The sequence below is a fragment of the Schistocerca piceifrons genome, chromosome 8 (genome assembly GCF_021461385.2).
Source record: "Schistocerca piceifrons isolate TAMUIC-IGC-003096 chromosome 8, iqSchPice1.1, whole genome shotgun sequence".
Taxonomy (NCBI): domain Eukaryota; kingdom Metazoa; phylum Arthropoda; class Insecta; order Orthoptera; family Acrididae; genus Schistocerca; species Schistocerca piceifrons.
Window position 1 is genome coordinate 312,199,877 of NC_060145.1, and position 19,466 is coordinate 312,219,342.

At 38.0% G+C, this 19,466-nt stretch overlaps 1 protein-coding gene across 1 annotated transcript; it reads right to left on the reverse strand.

Annotated features, from left to right (window-relative positions):
* Positions 1-803: 803 nt before the first annotated feature.
* LOC124711997 (UMP-CMP kinase 2, mitochondrial-like) lies at positions 804-14,182 on the reverse strand. Its single transcript, XM_047242282.1, has 5 exons — positions 13,953-14,182; positions 13,754-13,877; positions 13,466-13,667; positions 12,389-12,631; positions 804-1,550 (listed from the first exon to the last, which is right to left on the reverse strand). Exons 1-5 carry the CDS (start codon positions 14,037-14,039, stop codon positions 1,430-1,432), a joined length of 777 nt encoding a protein of 258 aa, XP_047098238.1. The 5' UTR covers positions 14,040-14,182; the 3' UTR covers positions 804-1,429.
* Between the last annotated feature and the right edge of the window lie 5,284 nt (positions 14,183-19,466).

Below are 19,466 nucleotides of genomic sequence, written 5' to 3' on the forward strand. Positions count from 1 at the left end.
AAGTAACAATCTATCTCCTTTCTTATTGTTACTAGGAGAGTAAGATGTTATAGTGTTGAAGGAGATCTTGCTTGCATGAACGCCATCTCCAGAAGTAATTCTCATAATTATAAATGTGAGTAGATTAGCACTAGTCATAATTTGTTTTTAATAAACTTTCTAAAAGTAGTGTGCAGTGGCTGCTAATGCTTGTTAATACATAAACTGTGGTGTCACCGCCAGACACCACACTTGCTAGGTGGTAGCCTTTAAATCGGCCGCAGTCCATTAGTATACATCAGACCCACGTGTCGCCAATATCAGTGATTGCAAACCGAGCGCCACCACATGGCAGGTCTAGTCTAGAGAGACTCCCTAGCACTCGCCCCAGTTGTACAGCCGACTTTGCTAGCGATGGTTCACTGTCTACATATGCTCTCATTTGCTGAGACGACAGTTTAGCATAGCCTTCAGCTACGTCATTTGCTACGACCTAGTAAGGCGCCCTATTCAGTTACTGTTCTGAACAGATAATATTGTGAATCATGTGCCGTCAAGAGCGACGTTCATCATTAATGGATTAAAGTTAAGTATCAAACTAATTTCGTCTGCTTTCTGAATTCTAATTCCTTGTCATGTTCCTTCCCTCCTCACGCCGGCCTGCGTGAGCTAAAACGCGTGCATTTCGGCCTCCTCTAGTAACACGGTGTTGGCTCTTCTGCCAACACAACATAAACTGACTCATTCTGTGCCGTTACAGTGTTTCCTCCATGATACAATTTATGAAAGATGAAGTGGAAAGGAATTAATAAAAAAGAAACGAGCCAGTTTTTAATGCATTTATTGTGAGTTAAAAATTGTAAATGTCTTATTTTTGCCTGAGACACTTAAAAAGTGGACATGTATCATCTTTCATAAAACATTTTTATAGCTGAAATGAATATCTGACCCACCTGAAAGCAAATACTACATGTTGAATGACACAATTGAGCAGAGCAGACAGAGAGAGAGAGAGAGGAAGAAAATAATGTGCTGCTGAGTGTGTTATGTTCAAATGTTTTCCATAATTGTTCTTTTTTTTTAACAACTGGATAACAGGTATCAAGTTAATTACAATTCAGAATTAATAAATAATTTACGGGTAAAAGTAACAATTCAATGAATACTACACACAAATTATTATGTTTTTCTGTGTACTGGGTTTACACGTCAGAAGTCTGAAAGCAATTTATTCTCATGAGCACACTATGTATACCTCTTCATCCAATATTTCTAAATTTTCCTTCCCTTTTTTTACCACCTTTGTCACACTGTATTACCTTGTGAAACTCAACAATATTTTTTTTAAAAAACTAGAATCCTGTTGAATATCTTATTCTGCTCCTTTCGTGACTGAATTTTACCTCTGTTTTATACTGGATATTCAAATAAATGTCATCAGAAATATGTGCTATATCATCATTTTGGCCTTCATGAAATCTAGAATGTCACTTACAACCAGTTTTACAGGTTGATTAGAATTAATAACGGTCACAGCGGGTTCTGCCATTCTTAAATATGTCTCCTTCAACCTGGAAAATTGAAACATTTTTTTTTTTTTAAATTGGGAATTATGTCAATAAGTAATTAATATTTAATGGAAAAGGTATGGATATGAGCAAAACCAAGTTAAGAACAAATACTTAAATAATGAAAAAAAAGACTAATCAGTCCAAACTCCAATTACATGCTGATCATCTACAAGGAGCACACTGAAAAATATTTCATTTTTATTTATTTTGGTCCCAAGAATTTTATATTATACAATGAACAAAAGATTTAGGATGAGTCGTGTACACAGAAATATAAAAATGTGACTGAGAAAGTTTGCAAGGAACAATAATATACTACAAAAATTAAATTATATAGCACAGTTCAAGAAACTACTACTACTACAGTTAAGCAACACTGTAACATGAAAGCAATAAAGTCATAATATTAACAATAATTACAATTATGGCTGAGGCAGAGTTAATACAAACTGAGGATATTCATCAATTGAATAAAAAGAGTATGTATGTTAAATGTTCTTAACTTATTCCTAAATACATGTTTTCACAAACTGATTGGGGTAATTTATTGTAGAGTACACTGCCTATATTCCTCACACCGACTAGATTCCTAGTCAGTCTTTGTCTCGTTAGGTCTCAAGCTAATGCAGGTTTTGTTAACAAATATGACTGTATCTAATATATAAATGCAGGGAACAGGCAATATTTTTAATTTCTTGAATACTGGCTTGATGGAAGTTTATGGAGATATCTATTTCGTTATCCCTAAGAGCTGTTTCTACATCAAAAAACTTTCCCTTTAGTATCAGCCACTAGTGTTACACAATAACACAAATGAGACAATGCATTCACTCAACCACAGCTGAAAGCCACAGAGAGAGAGAGTGTGTGTGTGTGTGTGTGTGTGTGTGTGTGTGTGTGTGTGTGTGTGTGTGTGTGTGGCTTGACAGAGCTAGTCTGAACTAGGCAAGAGGTTTACTTGTTTGACAAATTGAAAGTAGAAGTGTTGGAACATAGCTTTAGAGGATGGGGTTGAATTTTGTGTACAATAACCTTCAACTAAGGGTATGATGAGAGTTAGTCTCTACAACATGTGTGGTACCAAAGTTGTAGAGGAGCAATTTTTTTAGCATGGAACATGTAATGGCTGTCAAAAATGATGAGGGATGGACATCAATATCTAGAGAAGTAGCTTATTGAACTAAGCACTAGGGAAACACATTTTTGAAATATGTGTTAAAGTTATTAGGAAAGAAAAAAGGCTTTTCCTGGCACCTGCCCAGATCTCGAGAATATAATCATTGAATCTGAATTATGCAAAAGATGAACATAAAAGGAGGAGGACAGAAAAGGTATTCACAAAAAAGCATACTACAACGAAAAACAGAAAAGCATTCTCTGTGCTACATGGATTGCTCTTGTAAGTAATGAATGGTAACCACCTTAGGAAACACAGACAGTGTATGCTGAATGCAGTGTAGATAAACCTATGTAACCTAGATGCAGATGGTTCTTAATCACAGAGGGGAGTGAGGAGGGGGGGGGGGGGTCGATTGAGTGGGGTAGTGCAGTAGTTAGCACACTGGACTCACATTCAGGAGGACGATAGTTCAAACTCACGTACAACCATCCTGATTTGGGTTTTCTGTGATTTCCCTAAATCGCTTAAGGCAAATACTGAGATGGTTCCTTCAAAAGGGCACGGCCAATTTCTTTCTCCATCCTTCCCTTATTTAGTATGTAATGCCTGTTGGTCGGGCTTCATCCACAGTTCATTGAATATTCAATGAACTGAGGATGAAGCCCAACCAACAGGCATTGATCGAGAATGATAGTGCATTGAGAGTGGCTAGTTTCTAGCAGAAATCTAGATCTGTCAATTAAAAAAAATTAAAAAGGATGACTGATAGCTGAAATCTATTATTTACAATTCAATATAACAGTCGCTGCATGCAACAGCCTTCTGAATGGAAGGTAAACAACGGTGACATTACCTCCGTTGAAGCAAGAAATCAATTCCGCCAAGTTTAAGGAATGTTTAAGGGATGTATGTTAGAGAGAAAACCATCCACAGAAGATTGTAAAAATCCAATCTTCAATCAAGAAGACCTGCTACAGGCCCAGAACTCACCAGAAGCATCACGCAGATCAACTATGTTTCACAAAGAAATATTGCGGCTGGAGAATACGTCAGTGTCATTCACCGATATGCCACAATTTGACCTTCAATCACCTGACGGTAGAAGAGAGTTTGTGGTGCAGCCCTGGGGAAAAATATTGCCTTCACATACTCATTCAGGCTGCCTTTTCTGGTTTTCTCTGATGGTGAGGGAAGGAATCAGTGTGGCTGAAAAGATTTGGTCTTTGTGGAGCATGGGAGCCTTGCAGCACATCAGTATGTAGAGGAAATCTTTTTGGAACATGTTGTCCTTCGGCTATATTTACTGGTGATGATTTTCATCGAATGCATGAAAATCCATGCTCACATATTATGAGAACTGTGCGAGAGTTCTTGGATGAAGTGAGATGGTGTGGCTTGGTCTGCTTGAAACTCTAATCTGAATCCTACTGAGTACGTATAGGATCAGCTAGGGAAAAGAACATGTCAGCATTATTCAAAGATTCTATGGAACTTACAGCAAGCCCTCTTGAAAACATGGTAGATGATTTCCCAAGAAGACACTGCAACATGAAACAGGAACATGCATGCATGGTTGGATGCTGTGATTGGTGCAAGAAGAGGTAGTACATGCTTTTGAAGATGCAAAGGAAGGTCTGTGAAGTTCAGAAAGCAGAGGTGCATGGCCTTAATGAACTTCCTCAAAGGTTGCTTGAAGTGTGAATCCATTCATCTTACTTCCACATGTCTGGCACAATTTGTTTTCCACTACCAGTCAGCTAAATAGGGCTGTACCACAGAATAAAATTGTAGATTAGGGTCAGAAAAGTGACATGTTTAAAATAAAATTTTGTAAAGAAACTTTCACACATTTTTTGTGGTCATTGTTTAAGTTGAACATTACCCAGTCACCATCAATCATACATCATTTTGAATGATGGGCTTCAGTTTCAAAAATATGTGAAATGAAAGAAGGGATGTAGTACTGTACATCTTAATGTGGAATACCATTTATTAACAAGCTCTTGACATGGTTAGTGAGAGGAACGTGCAGTTATAAAATGACAAGAACACTATCAACTATAACAAATGAATACATTATGGATATCAAGGACAGTGGAGCTGAGTAACTGTTCAAGGAATTGAAGGCCAGGTGGTAACTATTTAACAAAACCCAAAGAGTTCAAGCAGTAGAAGTGGATATAACTACAGTTCCAGCATGTCAATGTGATCACAGCTACACATAACAAATGGCAACATGATGAGAATAAAAGGATAGAATCACAAATGACAACAACTTTACTGTGGAAAAATTACTTTAGAACTTAGACAAAATGAAATGCATCGGGTGAAATTTATATATTCATTAATATTCATTTGATTGTGACAAATAAGGTTTCATTGACTAACGTATATTAACGTCGACCTCTTTAGCTTCACAGAATGTACTTGTGATATGTGATGGCTGTAGTTGGACAAAGCCATTTAACAGAAGACTTAAATTAGAGACAGAAGTACAATATAGACTGTCACAAAGTGGCATGCCATTCTTGGATCCCAGTATGAATAATTTGAAGATGCAACTGACTCATATTTACTTAGATAAGTTGATAATTAACTATGATACAATTGCATATCATCAGGTTACTATCAAAACCTCCCAAGGCTGAGTTTGGAGACTCTGGTGTTTTTGATGATTGAAGTTCATAATTTATTGACAAACAACCCTGTAAAACCTTCAAAGTCAGTGTATGAATGTAAGGACATCTATCAGACTTAATTGAAACCTTTATATCTCTGTACTATAGTACTGTGAAACCTTCAACATCCATGAACCTTAAAACCCGACATTGTGCTCCAATGTTGTGTTCTTTGTGAATTGTAGTGGGTATTTATGTTACACAGGGAAATGGACAAATTCATGGTAAATATGGAAGGGATAGGTGTGTTTTCTGTAGGGTATAAAAGCTTTACAATAGCTATAACATTTTTTATAATGTTTTTAATTGAACTAGTGACAAAAATAGTTATAGGTAAGGTTTGTTTGCAGTGAAATTACTGTTACTTAATATTATAGCTTTATTTTAATTTGATATAGACCTTCTTTTACATAGGTTTGTCACTTTTTTTCAGGCAAACTTTATGTCTACAGGACAACATATTACTTTCATAGCCAAAAACAAGGGCACAAGGAAATTAAATGACTGGATCATGATTTAAACTAGAACAAGTCTGAAGATGTTATGGCTAATTTAGAAATGAAATTAATGAAGCTCTTTGTGTAGTGTTAGTTGATAATGAAAACTGCAGTTCAGTTAATGGTACTAACTTATTGTCTCATATCATACCCACTGGTGTTATAAAACTGCATTCTGATGAAATTTTGCAAGAAAAATAATGTGGCAGGGTGATTAATGAAGCTCAAATTTCATATGCTATGGATGTAAGTTACACAGACGCATCATAAATTGATAAAGTAGGTAACAAAAGTGGTGATATTAATGTACCATGTGTTGGCCAAATAATTCCTGTGAAGAAGATGAAAACATGAACAATGAGACATATAAATCAAATAATGATCCAAGTTATCAAAATTCAGAAGAAAATGATATTTTGGGTGAAAAAGCAAGAAACCTTCAATAAAAAACAGAAAATGCAAACCTGACAAAAGCAAATGGAATACAGATGAGAAAAAAATGAAGAGAGAAAAGGGGTGCGTTTGCAAAGGAATGTGTCCAGAGGAAAATGGAAAATGTCTAGCAAGCCACGACAGGAAAGCTCATAAAATGGACAGTTACTTGTAATTGCAAACAAAGTACAAGAGATACTAAATTAAATGTATAATATTTACAGAAGACAGACGAATCATAATTTCTGGTAAAATGTGGCTTGGTCACAGAGGACGATGTATGTTGCAGGGTTTGTAGACACTGTTCCCGCACTTTTAAATAAATAAAAAAAAAGTTGAATTAGGTAGTATCATGAAGGTCAAATACTTTCGTTCATTACTGGGAGGATGGGGCTATGCGCAATTATGTGGATGTACGGTTCTACATTAATATGTGAGATTTGTAATGCTTTCAGTATGGCAAGTTGCAGTTTAGTGAACTGGTGGTTTACTGCAATTACAATTACAATTATATAGTATGTTGTATATATACTATTCTATGTAGCATTTTAACCCATTGATCTTTTCTTTCTCTCTCTCTCTCTCTCTCTCTCTTTTTCTGCCATTAGGCCTCAAGAAGACCACAACATGTTACAGAAACTCGTTGCTTTACATAAAGAGAGTGCAACAATCCAAACAAGGTAATAAAAATTTTTATATCTTCCAGTATCACAATAGTGCCACCAACACCACAACCACTACTACTGAAAAGACAACAAAAACAAAGTTTCAGGAATTTAATATAATAAGCCATTGATCTCTAGTGGCTCACAACAGAATAATTTGTTACTCCACTTATCTTTTTTGTCTGTATTAACAAAAAAAAAAAAAAATGTTCAAAAGTGTGTGAAATCTTATGGGACTTAACTGCTAAGGTCATCAGTCCCTAAGCTTACACACTACTTAACCTAAATTATCCTAAGGACAAACACACACACACCCATGCCCAAGGGAGGACTCAAACCTCCGCCGGGACCAGCCGCACAGTCCATGACTGCAGCGCCTTAGACCGCTCGGCTAATCCCACACGGCTCTGTATTAACACACAACTGCAAATTCATACAAAATGACATACATGAGGCGTCACAGAAAATATTGCCATTGACTCATGCTGCATAATGCTAACAACACACTTAAATATCTCTCTCACTTTGCCCACAGGCTTCATTGGTCGACAGCTAAGTCCCACCTCAGGTTTGTTCATTACAAACTTGAAGTGATACAGTAAAGATGGGTTCATGTACGTGCAATTGGTTGATACCCAGCATGTAGGGTCACAGTGTGCTATACAAGAGTGATACGATGTCATTATAAAGAGCCTCATCACTTTACATATGTGTGTCTGCACGTATGAACTAGAAGCCAGTACCTCTTGTGTTATGGTCGAGGTTATGAACAATGTGAGGTATGTCAAAATTCCTGATCAAGAGGAGAATCTGTTAAATCCAATTTCTGACACTGCAGTCTCTAACAGTTAGCATGTTGCACAACACCAAAAAATTAGTCAAATAACTGGTTTGTGAATCTTAATATACACAACAGGTCAAACCATATCATACATAAGAGATGCAGGTGCTGCAAAAAGTAGAATCTGGAAATTCCTACTTATGAATTTGCTACAGATGAGATAATATTGAGAACTGAGCTGAGGAAGAGGATGACTGAACAGAAAGAAGAGCATGAGTGGGGGGCATATTTCTGATAGTGGTGAAGAATGAATCCAAGAGGGCTTTGGGGAGGGGTGGGGGGGGGGAGGGGAATCAAAGGCTGTGCTCTGAGGACAACTGCTACATATGTAATTCAGTGAAGCAGATGTCGAGCGGGGCTAGGGGGAGGGGTGTGATCCAATGACACAGGTTGTGAAGCAGGCATTGATGTTGACTACAATGTGCCCGTAGTGTGTTCCACCATTGAATAATCAACTCTACTATTGGCCACAATTTGGCACTGAACATTCACTCAGCTGGACAACTGATTGGTACTCAAGCCCACGTAAAGGGACTGTGCAAAAGTTACTACAAAGCTGGTATATGACATGATTGACTTCATAGTTGGAATACCTATGACAAGATAGGATATGCTGTGATAGAACTGGAATTGGATAACTTGGGGGGGGGGGGGGGGAATGCATACAACTGATCTGCAACTGTGCACTCCACGGGTGTGGAAATGTTTTTGGAGTAGTGTGGTACAAAGATGGACGAGGGCACTTTGTAGATTGGGCGAGTGACAAAGTACGACTTTACGGGAGAAGGGAAGGATTGGGGATTGGATGTTTTTCATTTCTGGACATTATAATAGGTAGATGAAGCCTTGACAAATGACGTGCTTATACTGTTCCAGACTGGACTGACATTGGGTAATGGGAGCGGGTGAGATTTGGGGAGATTTTGAGCTCCTCTGTCACCTTGCCTTCCCCCATTGGAAGCGAGCAGAGGAGGTTCAGGCAATGTCCTTCTCTTCACAGAATCCCCAATGTTCACGTAAGGTTCAAAATTTAATGAGTATTGGCATATGTGGCATAATGCACATATCATTTACTGTATACAATAAACATTTACATCATTTTGTTATAAGGGTAAACATTTATGGATCACTGTATAGCTTCCAGTGATATAGAATTAATACTCTCTCTGTGTATGCCAGTTAAACAAATAGCAAGAAAAGTGATCACTACAAAAAAAAAAAAAAAAAAAAAAAAAAAAAAAAAAAAAAAAAAAAAGCTGCTGTCTTCTACAGCTGTATTAATACCTGTTCTTTCTCCCCCATTGGTAACTTGCTTTGATATTTTTTCAAAGAAATAGCCCACAACATCTATAAAACCACAGGGATTTTCACAGTAGGATACTACAGCATGTCCGCAAAGTCTTTCTGCACTAGTGAGCTCCACATCTCAGCTTACGGTGCATGTAAGGTTAGCTGCATAAGCTACGGGCCAGGACTCACTGCTAATGGATGCAGTATGTTGAGAGATGGGAGTCAACACTATTACAATTAAAACAATGAAATTAATTAATTATACTACTTACAATTAAATATTCTGTACTCACCAATATCACAGTAGCTGCTGGAAATGTTTTCCTCTATCCTGAAGGCATAGTTCAACAGTTTAACATTTATTTGCAAACACTTTTATCAATGTTTCACATGTAATTGAATGCAGATAATCAATCATCACTGTCTTCAGTTCATCTTTGTCTTTGTTTATTTTGATACACAGATGTTTAGCAACATCCAAAAGAAAATAGTCACGTGGAGGCAGATCTGGTGAGCACTGGTGGGGGGGGGGGGGGGGGGGTACCTTTCATAATTATTCTGTCTCCAAAGATTACATCTAAAAGTCGTAGGGACTGGTGTGCCATATGGAAAGTAGCATTGTCGTCTTGGAAAAATTTATGATTGCTCTCAGTTTCATACAGTAGGGCAATTAATGGATAAATTATCTGGGAACATTAGGCATCAGAAGTGATAGTAGCATCAAAAAAGATCAGCCATATAATTCGCACTTGTGTTATGGCAACTCACACTCTGATTTTCTCCATGTGCAATGGTGTTGCTCTTACAGCACATGGATTTTCCGAAGACAAAATTTGTGAATTTTGGGAATTAATGTATCCAGATAGGTGAACCAGGCCTCAACAGTGAAAAAGGCTTGATCTAAAACACCAGCTCTTTAGTGGTTAACAAATTGCTGAAACTATTCACAATACACTATTCGTTTCACATTGTCCAATCTCCTCACTGATTTTGTTTGACTCTGCAACATGATGTCCAAAATGTTGTCAAGCTTCTGTTCTGTTAAAATTGTGGTGCATAATGAACTAAACCCTTTATCTGGAATTTGTGAATTAAATCATGTACAGTGTAAAGAGGTGGGCATCCTGAAGCAGGAAAATGCAATCTAAATTGCCATATCATGTGCTGAGTAAAGTTTCCTCCAGCACGGAAAACCTCTTCCACTAAAAATGCTCCCCCTGCAATAGTAAGTATTATTATTGCGTTCAGCTGACACAAGAACAAGACAATGACACAACTAACAGCTGCAAAACACATGCAACGCTACTATTCCTACTCCACCACTGCAGGTCCATGGAACATGTGCAAGGAACTTGGCAACCTTATGCGCCCCGCAGGGCGAGACACACAAGACTTGCTGCTGCGGAGAGACATTGTAGATTCTTGGTATTTGCCCTGAAGCTCTACAATGAATACTTGACCTTACCATGTAGCTAACAGAAATGTTCTCTCCTTGAATCAAGATAATCAGATGAGTTGCAGGATGAGTGGCCCATGAAATATGTTTTTATTTTTTTATTTTATTTTTTTTTTAAGAGATTCTCATTTTCTTGCTTTATATTAGATGGAAATTTGTTGAGTACCTTTGCATCACCCTAGATAAGGAGGCATAGTAGACATGAACACTGTTTTTGTATTCAGCTGAAGCTGATTTTTACTGTGTGTTGTTTTGTAGGTCACATTTCAACTGAAATTATTTTTAATCCTGGTCATACTTTATCAGGAGTAAAGGTATAGGGAAGTGAGAGCAAGAATTCCAAGCCCTCTGAAGGGATCCGTGCAGAAATATGCAGTTATCTACTTTAAACAATATTCTTGCCGCCCCCCCCCCTCCCTTAGTGAATAAATAATTCATCTGCTGCATTGCTCCAGAAGATAATTCCATAATACTACAAGGGGCAAAAGTATATACGATAGGATACATCCCTGGTCTCACACGTCAACAAAGCTAAATACAAAACATGCTGACCTTCACTTCAAAACGTAAAATTCTTTGTGACATTAAAATTTATAATTCTGATTTTTTAAATACTTTGTATTATTTATTTAATTAGTCATTAATCATTGGTTGAAGTATGCAGACGTTAGTTATCTGTAACAGAAATGGAATAGAAAAACACCAGCAACCTTCTACGCACTTTCATTTCCAGTAGCATTCTTCAAAATTTGAGAAAAACCATTTGCTTACCAATAACATATTGTCAATATGACACTATGAATATCTGAAGGAGTTTCATTTTGAAAATAATATTTACACATACAGTGAGAATGTATTTTATTCATAAGACAATAAATTATGGGCTACCTGTATATGCTGTGATGGCAAAAGATTTTGAGTGAATCACCTTTTAAGTAAATTAGGATATTTAGCTACTATAGGAAATTCTGGGAAACTGTTCATATAATATCTGTGCAATATAAGAAGGAAAAGCATTCTCGATTAAGCTATTAGTCTTCGTTCAACTGGCAACAACTTACAGTGGTGTCCCACTAGGGTTCATCTCAAGACCCTTACTTCTTCCTGTGAATGCAAATAACCTTCCATCAGTGACATTACCAGATGCTCAGCTTGTTTCATTTAAAGATTGTGTGAACATTGGTGAAAATCTCAAAGCACTTATAGTTTTCGAAGGAGCTATTAACATAATATTTGTAGACACCACTAAGCTGTTTCTAAGCAATACATTGTCTTCAACCTTTGAAAAAACTGACAGTACACAGATTAAAACATGCATAAAACCTGACAACATGTTGATTCAAGAAGCTGACAGCGCTACCTTTTGCAATTACAACTTTAGAATAAAATCAGTTGAGAGGAGCACACCACAGAACTAGACAGATTATGTAATAATTGAGAAGTTTATATACATATTGTTTATTTTCACTCCATAAAGTTGTACTTGGGATAACTCATCAAGCAAACTCTAAAGCTGCAAGGCAAGTAATGTGAATTATTTGTGTGATGAACTCCCTAAAATACTACTGAGACCTATTCAATGAAAAGGGTATAGCTACTAACTATTTCTTACTGAAACTAATCATAAAGAACAGATAACTTTTTCAAACCAACAGCACAGTTCAACATTAAGAATAAGAAAAAATCTACATTAAGACTTGTAATCACTTACTTTGATCCTGCCCAATATTCAGGAACAGCCGTTTTCAATAACTTGCAGCGTGCAGTTTACGAGAAACACAAAGAATTTGTCAGTGGTCAAAGATTAGTGTAAGTTAGTAAGAGGAGCAGTGCATAATTTATAAACTGAAACCACTTACAAAGCTCTGAACTCTGTACTTGATGCCATTTGCTCTTCCTCAGCCGTAATTTGTATCCTCTTAGAAAGTCTTTGTGAGCGTACATGTTCCTTCACATCCAAATAAAAAATCACATCAGGGATGGGTTTGAGATCTTGTGGCCATTGATATACTGGATCTCCATGTGGAGGTAGCCCATCCTTACCTAATCCAGCTTCGTACATGTCTGTTGCAATTGTAAAAACCGCTGTACTATGATAGAACCTGACAAACAAGAATAAAATAGTTTTTTTAAGTCTTAAGATGTTTTATTTATTGCACCATTCCAGTATTTTTTTTAATCAACATAAGTTAGCCTTCATAAACTGTTTCAAATCTCTGCCTCAAATGCTGTTTTCTCAGAGTTATATCATATCCTGTTACAACTTTGATGGAAACAATTTATATTAAACCCCAATTTCCAAGCAGTATAAACCAAAATACTTATTTAGTAACTTGATTAGTGTATCTGCCAATTTCTCTCATTGAAACATATTTTTATCCAGCTGCTACTGTCTGAAAGCATTCTCGAACTATTCTCAAAGTACCCGTAATTTCAATCCACAGTTCTTAAATGTGATATTATTACAGCCATATCAGTAACGTTCTCATCAACTCGAAGGTTAATTTGAACACCAGTGTGCTTCATTAGGCATTGTCATATTGGAGGAGGTTTTTGAACACCAGTATTTTATTAGGCACAGTCCTACGGGAGGTGGTGTGCTGTTGTCTGCCTCAGACTTTTGAACTCATTTACTCATCCAGTACAGTCTAATGTGGGCCATGAACCAAGGTGGAACTTGGCATTTTGCACATTAACAAACACTGACATATGTGAAAGCAGTTGAACATAAAATCCTAGGTCTAATCAGATATCAAACATCTGGACTAAGTCTGGCATTCTACAAATGAGCCACAGTGGACTATCTCACGCATAAGTATATTGCAGTAAAAATGCTGTTAATGCATGATCTACAGGTACACAATGTGAAACAACCAATAATAAATAGTCCACCTACAACAGTTGACTAAGCAAATGTGCAGATAAATGGAACATACCTGTCTAGAATCACTGAACTGTATTTTAGTGTCTCTTCAATCTCTTTTGCTGCTACATAGTTTCCTAGGGAATAATACGCTCTTCGGAGAATGGGTGGATGTGTATCAAATTTAGCCCTCAGTGTCTGCAATACTGTAGGTGGTGTTTTACGCCTCACTCCATTAAGGGCTGTCGCAAGTTTCTTCGCTATCGTCGTTTTACCTACAAAAATTAACTTCATTATATATCAGTTTCGACCTGTTAGTGTATTAAAATCTACAATTTCAGTTCGGCAATGTCGTACGTACCTGATCCATCCAGACCTTCGAGTACGATAAAAGTCTTGTTTTGATACGAATCTGTCTTTTTGCTTCTCTGATAACAGGTATCGAACGTTGACAACAAATCTTTCACTTCTTGGAGAGTAGCAAACTGTAATAATATCTTTCACCTGTTGGATGTGAAACACCAATAAAAATAAATAAGTGGAAAAAAGTTAGAACTCACCTCCTCTTTTCGTAGAACAGATAGAGTCGAATCAAGAGAACGATAAAGATGCTTGATTTTCTTCGCATCAATTTCAGCGTTTGCCATTCTGGACTGATTAAGCCAGACAACTACAAATTAATGCCGCCGATAAGGCTATTAGGAAGTATCAAGCACACCGTCTAATTCAATCACCTCAGAGCTAATTCACTTCAGTGACTTCGCAACTCTGCGTGACGAAGTAACCTAGTACTTACCCGATCAAGCCTGACAACTGACAGTCAGCTAATCGTCACAGGCTATTCAACTTCTGCCACACAAAACACGCTGTCATTGTTCTTTCGTTCCACAGCCTGCCAAATCCCTCACGTTACTTCATACTTGATTCACTAAATCGCGCTATTACTAACCTGCTTCTAGTTACAGTTTCTGTAGAGCTGTGTTTCACAATAGGGGATTTGTCGGTCCGCCAGTGAAATTGAGTCAGTTTTAAATGTACACAATTTTCATGGTTCCGTTCAATACATTCTCTCTTCTTTTTATATTCTGTAAATGTTACAAAATTAATAAACATGTATTGTTCCCTCTCGCAGCGTGTCATCTATAATATGAGAGCCTGTTGATACTGAAATTTAATCTTGACTTTAAATAAAACGTACACTGAAGTTTTCATAATCTCATGTACGTTGTCACAGTCTTCACTCCACTACGAGTCCAAGTGTCTAGGTTGTTCACAGGACCTACAGTTTACGGTAATGGAGGACTGCACAAAAAATATTCTCAATAATATACCTCGCAACTAATTCATAGGAACGTTCTCTACAACCTACGAGCAGTTTTCATGAGTCGAGTGTTCGATTTCTTATTATGTTAACTGATCAACACTATAAGTTTCAGACTACAGAGGACTACGCAGATAGATTGATCCCAATCCCGTGTTTATTGCCGATGGCTGCATAAACGTCATGGACACGTATTTCCTTCATTAACCTTGAGCTGTCTTTGACCTTTAAGTAACTTCTCTCGAGATGTTCGTATCAAGATACACCAGTTTACGAACAGCTTTGTATATTTATGTAGCATTCGTTTCAGCAGATTGAATGTGCCACTAACGCAAAGGCTTGTGATTATATTTCACAGACCTGGTGGTGTACAAGTATTTATTAATGTATTACACTGGAGTGGAGAATCAGAAACAGCTGTTAGGCATTGTGATGTAAGCTAGTTAGCTGGACTCTGTTACTAGAGGACGATCTATGCAATAACATTGTTTATGTAGCTTTTGTCAGACCATGAAACATTTTGAAAATTGAGCGAACTGTTTCATGATGCCCTCAATAGTATTGAACTTGGAAATTTTCTTGCTACAGACGTTTCGGATGAAGAAATTGCTAGTGAAGTGCTAATTGTGTTGCAGGAATTCATGATTATTGATTATGAAGACTAATTTGGTACTGTACAGCAGTGTGTGTTTCGAATAGAAACTGCCTGTGCTGTCTGATTGCCACTAATGTTTTTATTGATAAATAATAAGCAAAGGAAACGGTCCCTGATAATGACAGTGAGTTAAAAAAGTAAAGCAAACTGTGAAGGCACATTTTTTATGGTGAGAACCATGACAAATTAAGTAACAGTATCTTTCTTTCATACAATTTGTAAACTTATAAATGTCTCAGAAGTGAGATTTTAAACTGTACATACAGCAACTGGACATTATATATCACACTGTTCGAATAAATATACAGTATTTTTTTTTAACCAGTTCGAATTTGATGAAATTTGGTGTACTTTACACAAATGAGAAGCTTAATATTTAGTATGAGAGTAGAAGATCGTTGCGGCAACATCGTTCTTTCCATAATTTTCTGGGTTGGCAAGATTAATATTCATTACGAAAATTTTGATTCTCATCCCTGTATCTTGGACAATTTACCGATATTAGCTTTCATTACTGCCTTATGCCATATTCTGCAGTGTACAGACTGCAACTACATTTTTCCATTTTTAAAATGAGAGCTGAAATGCAGATAAAAAGAAAAATCAGTAACACTACACGTAACACTACTATGTAAGCTTTTGCTGTGTACTACCAGAAGGCGGTACGGGCTGCAGACCCGTAAGACCTGTAAAACACGCACTCAGCCATGCGCAACGGCTCACCCGACCGTTTTAAAAATTTAAGCCTAGTTTACACGACGACAGTGGGTTGTGCCACTTGCGTGGAATGAGTTGTGCGCAAATGGTTCCACATTTGACTGTCGACACGGCGAAACCAGTATACACTTCAGTTTCGTTGTTTTGTGGGTTCCTGAGTCGCGTCTGAAATGAAAGTTTTGGCAGGTACACGTCGCACGAGTTGTGATGGAGTTAAAACTGCATAAAAAAATAAGAAAAGTGTTTCGATTCGTGACTGGATGAAGAAAATATGGTTCAAATGGCTCAAATGACTATGGGACTTAACATCTGAGGTCATCAGTCCCCTAGGCTTAGAACCAGTTAAACCTAATCAACCTAAGGACATCACACACATCCATGCCCGAGGCAGGATTCGAACCTGCGACCGTAGCAGAAGCGCGGTTCCAGACTGAAGCGCCTAGAACGGCTCGGCCACAGCTGCCGGCTGAAGAAAAGACGTCAGCTCGGTTGCTCAGCATTCTTGCTGAAATAATTTGTAATGGAAGACCCAAGAAGCTCTTTTAATTATCTTAGAATGTCACCAGAACTGTTCATGTTTCTTCTAAATAGAGTTAATTTTGCGATAAGGAATAAAGATACTGTAATGCATGAAGCACTTCGCCAGAATTGAAATAACATATCACATTGCGTGCATTACAATCGAGAATACTCGACATGCCATAAGATGCGGATTTACTTGGCGATGACACTTTCTCATTAACACTGATAATTATCAACATTAACAGCAATAATTATTAACGTTAACAGCAGTAATTATTCGAACAGGTTGCATTAAGAAGAGAATGGTTTGCAAACTACTATCTTGAAGATTAATCTGTACAGTGGCAATACTTCAAACTTCAAACATGTGTGAATGGGGAGCACTGCTGCGACGTTTTAAATAGTGAACATTGAATAAAGACGCAGTTTCTCGATTGTGTAGCCTTTCCTCCTATCAACAATATTTCTTAAAAGAAAAAAAAAAGTCGGCCAACTCGAATGATGGGTTTTTAGTCTTGTAGACGAGAACATTGCCACAGCTAGAATTACATTTCCTTGTATTTTTCTTAACTCATTAGTATATTTCCTTCTAAGTCAATAAATTTTGCTCTGCAGTTAAGATATGTTCAAACTTTGTTTGTTCTGATTGCACGTGAAGGTCTCATGAGCAGCAATATATTACTTATTTTTGTAATCAACATCACTGAAATCCCACAAACACCTATGCAAAGAATAGATAGCTAAATAGCGAGCATTATTCTCCGTTCCTCACTGCATATTTCAATTTGCCTACACTCTACGAACACACATAACCTCAAAACTCATGCAACTAGTGGCGCCAAAGTTGGGAAATACAGAAGCGTCCGATCTTACCCGTCGGCTTTGACCCATGACGTCACAAATACCGCGGAAACGACTATAAACAATTCCAATATGGCGGATATAAAAACATCGCATACGTATTGTAAACACTGAAATACACAAGTTTCACAAAAAGCCTAATGACTGTAACGGGACAAGCGTGGGAAATTAGGGGTTTTTGGGTGCGGAGAAACTAAATATACAGAAATGTAGCCACCGACCGCCATTCAAAACCACGCAAAACAACGAAATAAATCAACATCACAAAACTGACCAAATACCAAAAAACACATTCCTATCCATAATCGGACACTTCCCTTAACCTATATAGCTCAACAGAACCTACCGATCACATCCCCCAATAGAAAACTAAGAAACGAAAGCTTCCCTTACACCTACATACATCGGCACTTATGCAGTTTAGCAGGTACGGAAAAAATTTTTCATTTTTTTTCAAAATTTGATCATCATGTGTCGTTATGCGGTGGGGGGAGTCTGCAGTGCCCCCCCATCCCCCCACAGGCTTCATTAGTATCAAATCAATATTTTCGAATCATAGGCGGCCGCTGCCGCGGCCGCATTCCAAAAAAAAAACTCCCAACCTAACCTCAAGTGGGCTACGCTACAGATCAATATGTTCATCAAATTGCTTCATATTACGTATACATGTTCATTAGTGTCAAATCAATATTTTCGAATCATAGGCGGCCGCTGCCGCGGCCGCATTCCAAAAAAAAAACTCCCAACCTAACCTCAAGTGGGCTACGCTACAGATCAATATGTTCATCAAATTGCTTCATATTACGTATACATGTTCATTAGTGTCAAATCAATATTTTCGAATCATAGGCGGCCTCTGCCGCGGCCGCATTCCAAAAAAAAACTCCCAACCTAACCTCGTATTCAGGGCTACGCTACAGATCAATGTGTAGGTCCCTTACGTCACGGGTCAAAGCCGACGCGTGAGATCGGATGTTTCCAACCTATACCCAATACACAAAACATACATAAATAACCAAAAAAAAAAACGGAACTTACCTCAAAAAAGTTCCAGCTCCACAAACTAGATTGGCCACCACAATCACACACAAATGCACACACGCACGCACGCACACACACACACACACACATACAAAAACACACACACACACACCAACGAAAAAATACTGAACTAAAATAAAAACCCAACCCACCCAAACGTCAACCCCCTCCCCCACAACTCCAAAATACAACACACAAACACTATACAACAAAATAAACCACCCACCCACCTACCCAGCCCACCCTAACTAACCACTTTCGGTCTATACATTTTACCCACAGCCCTTAAAAAAACCCGAAGAATGCAATAGCCCTCTGGGACACTCTTCCGCCAACAGTACTCATCTAAATGAGACTGAAGGTTGGAAGAGCGCCTCTTCCCCCTCCCAAGAACTGACTTAACCGCTCCCCACATCCCCTCAATTGTGTTAGTGCAAGCCCCAGTATCATAATTCTTAAACTCTAGACTGTGGTTCACTACTAAATGATTAAATCCCCTCTCACCCAACCCCCTATATGAAGAAATCGCATCTGAAACTACTGTGGACCCCGGCTCTACATACTCCTCAATTAACCCCACTAATTCAGGCTTCGACCTCCCCTCCACAACCCTAAAAACACATTCAGTACCCCCACCCCCCTGAACAACAGCCCCCCGCACCCAAAGACCAGCCACAGACTTCCCCCTCCCATACTTCCTTTTACCAAACTGCGACTCATCCACCTCCACAAGCACCCCATGCCCACCCAACTTACCCCTGTACTTAATAAATTCGGAACACACCTCACAACAAAAGGAATACCAGTCTAAAACAGTCCTCTCACTCACACCAGTCTCAAACGCGCAAAAACTCTGCCCGCAACTATAACAAAAATAATACGTAATAAGCACAATCTCACGCATGGCCAATCTAGACTTCTCGAACCAGGTACCACGCCTTACAGAACGCCATACGC

Coding starts and splice junctions, on each gene's coding strand:
- LOC124711997 (XM_047242282.1), bottom strand. CDS start 14,039: ATGGCAAACGCTGAAATTGATGCGAAGAAAATCAAGCATCTTTATCGT. Junction 13,878..13,952: donor CTGTTCTACGAAAAGAGGAG/GTGAGTTCTAAC, acceptor ATATTATTACAG/TTTGCTACTCTCCAAGAAGT. Junction 1,551..12,388: donor AGTACAGAGTTCAGAGCTTT/GTAAGTGGTTTC, acceptor TCAATTTTCCAG/GTTGAAGGAGACATATTTAA.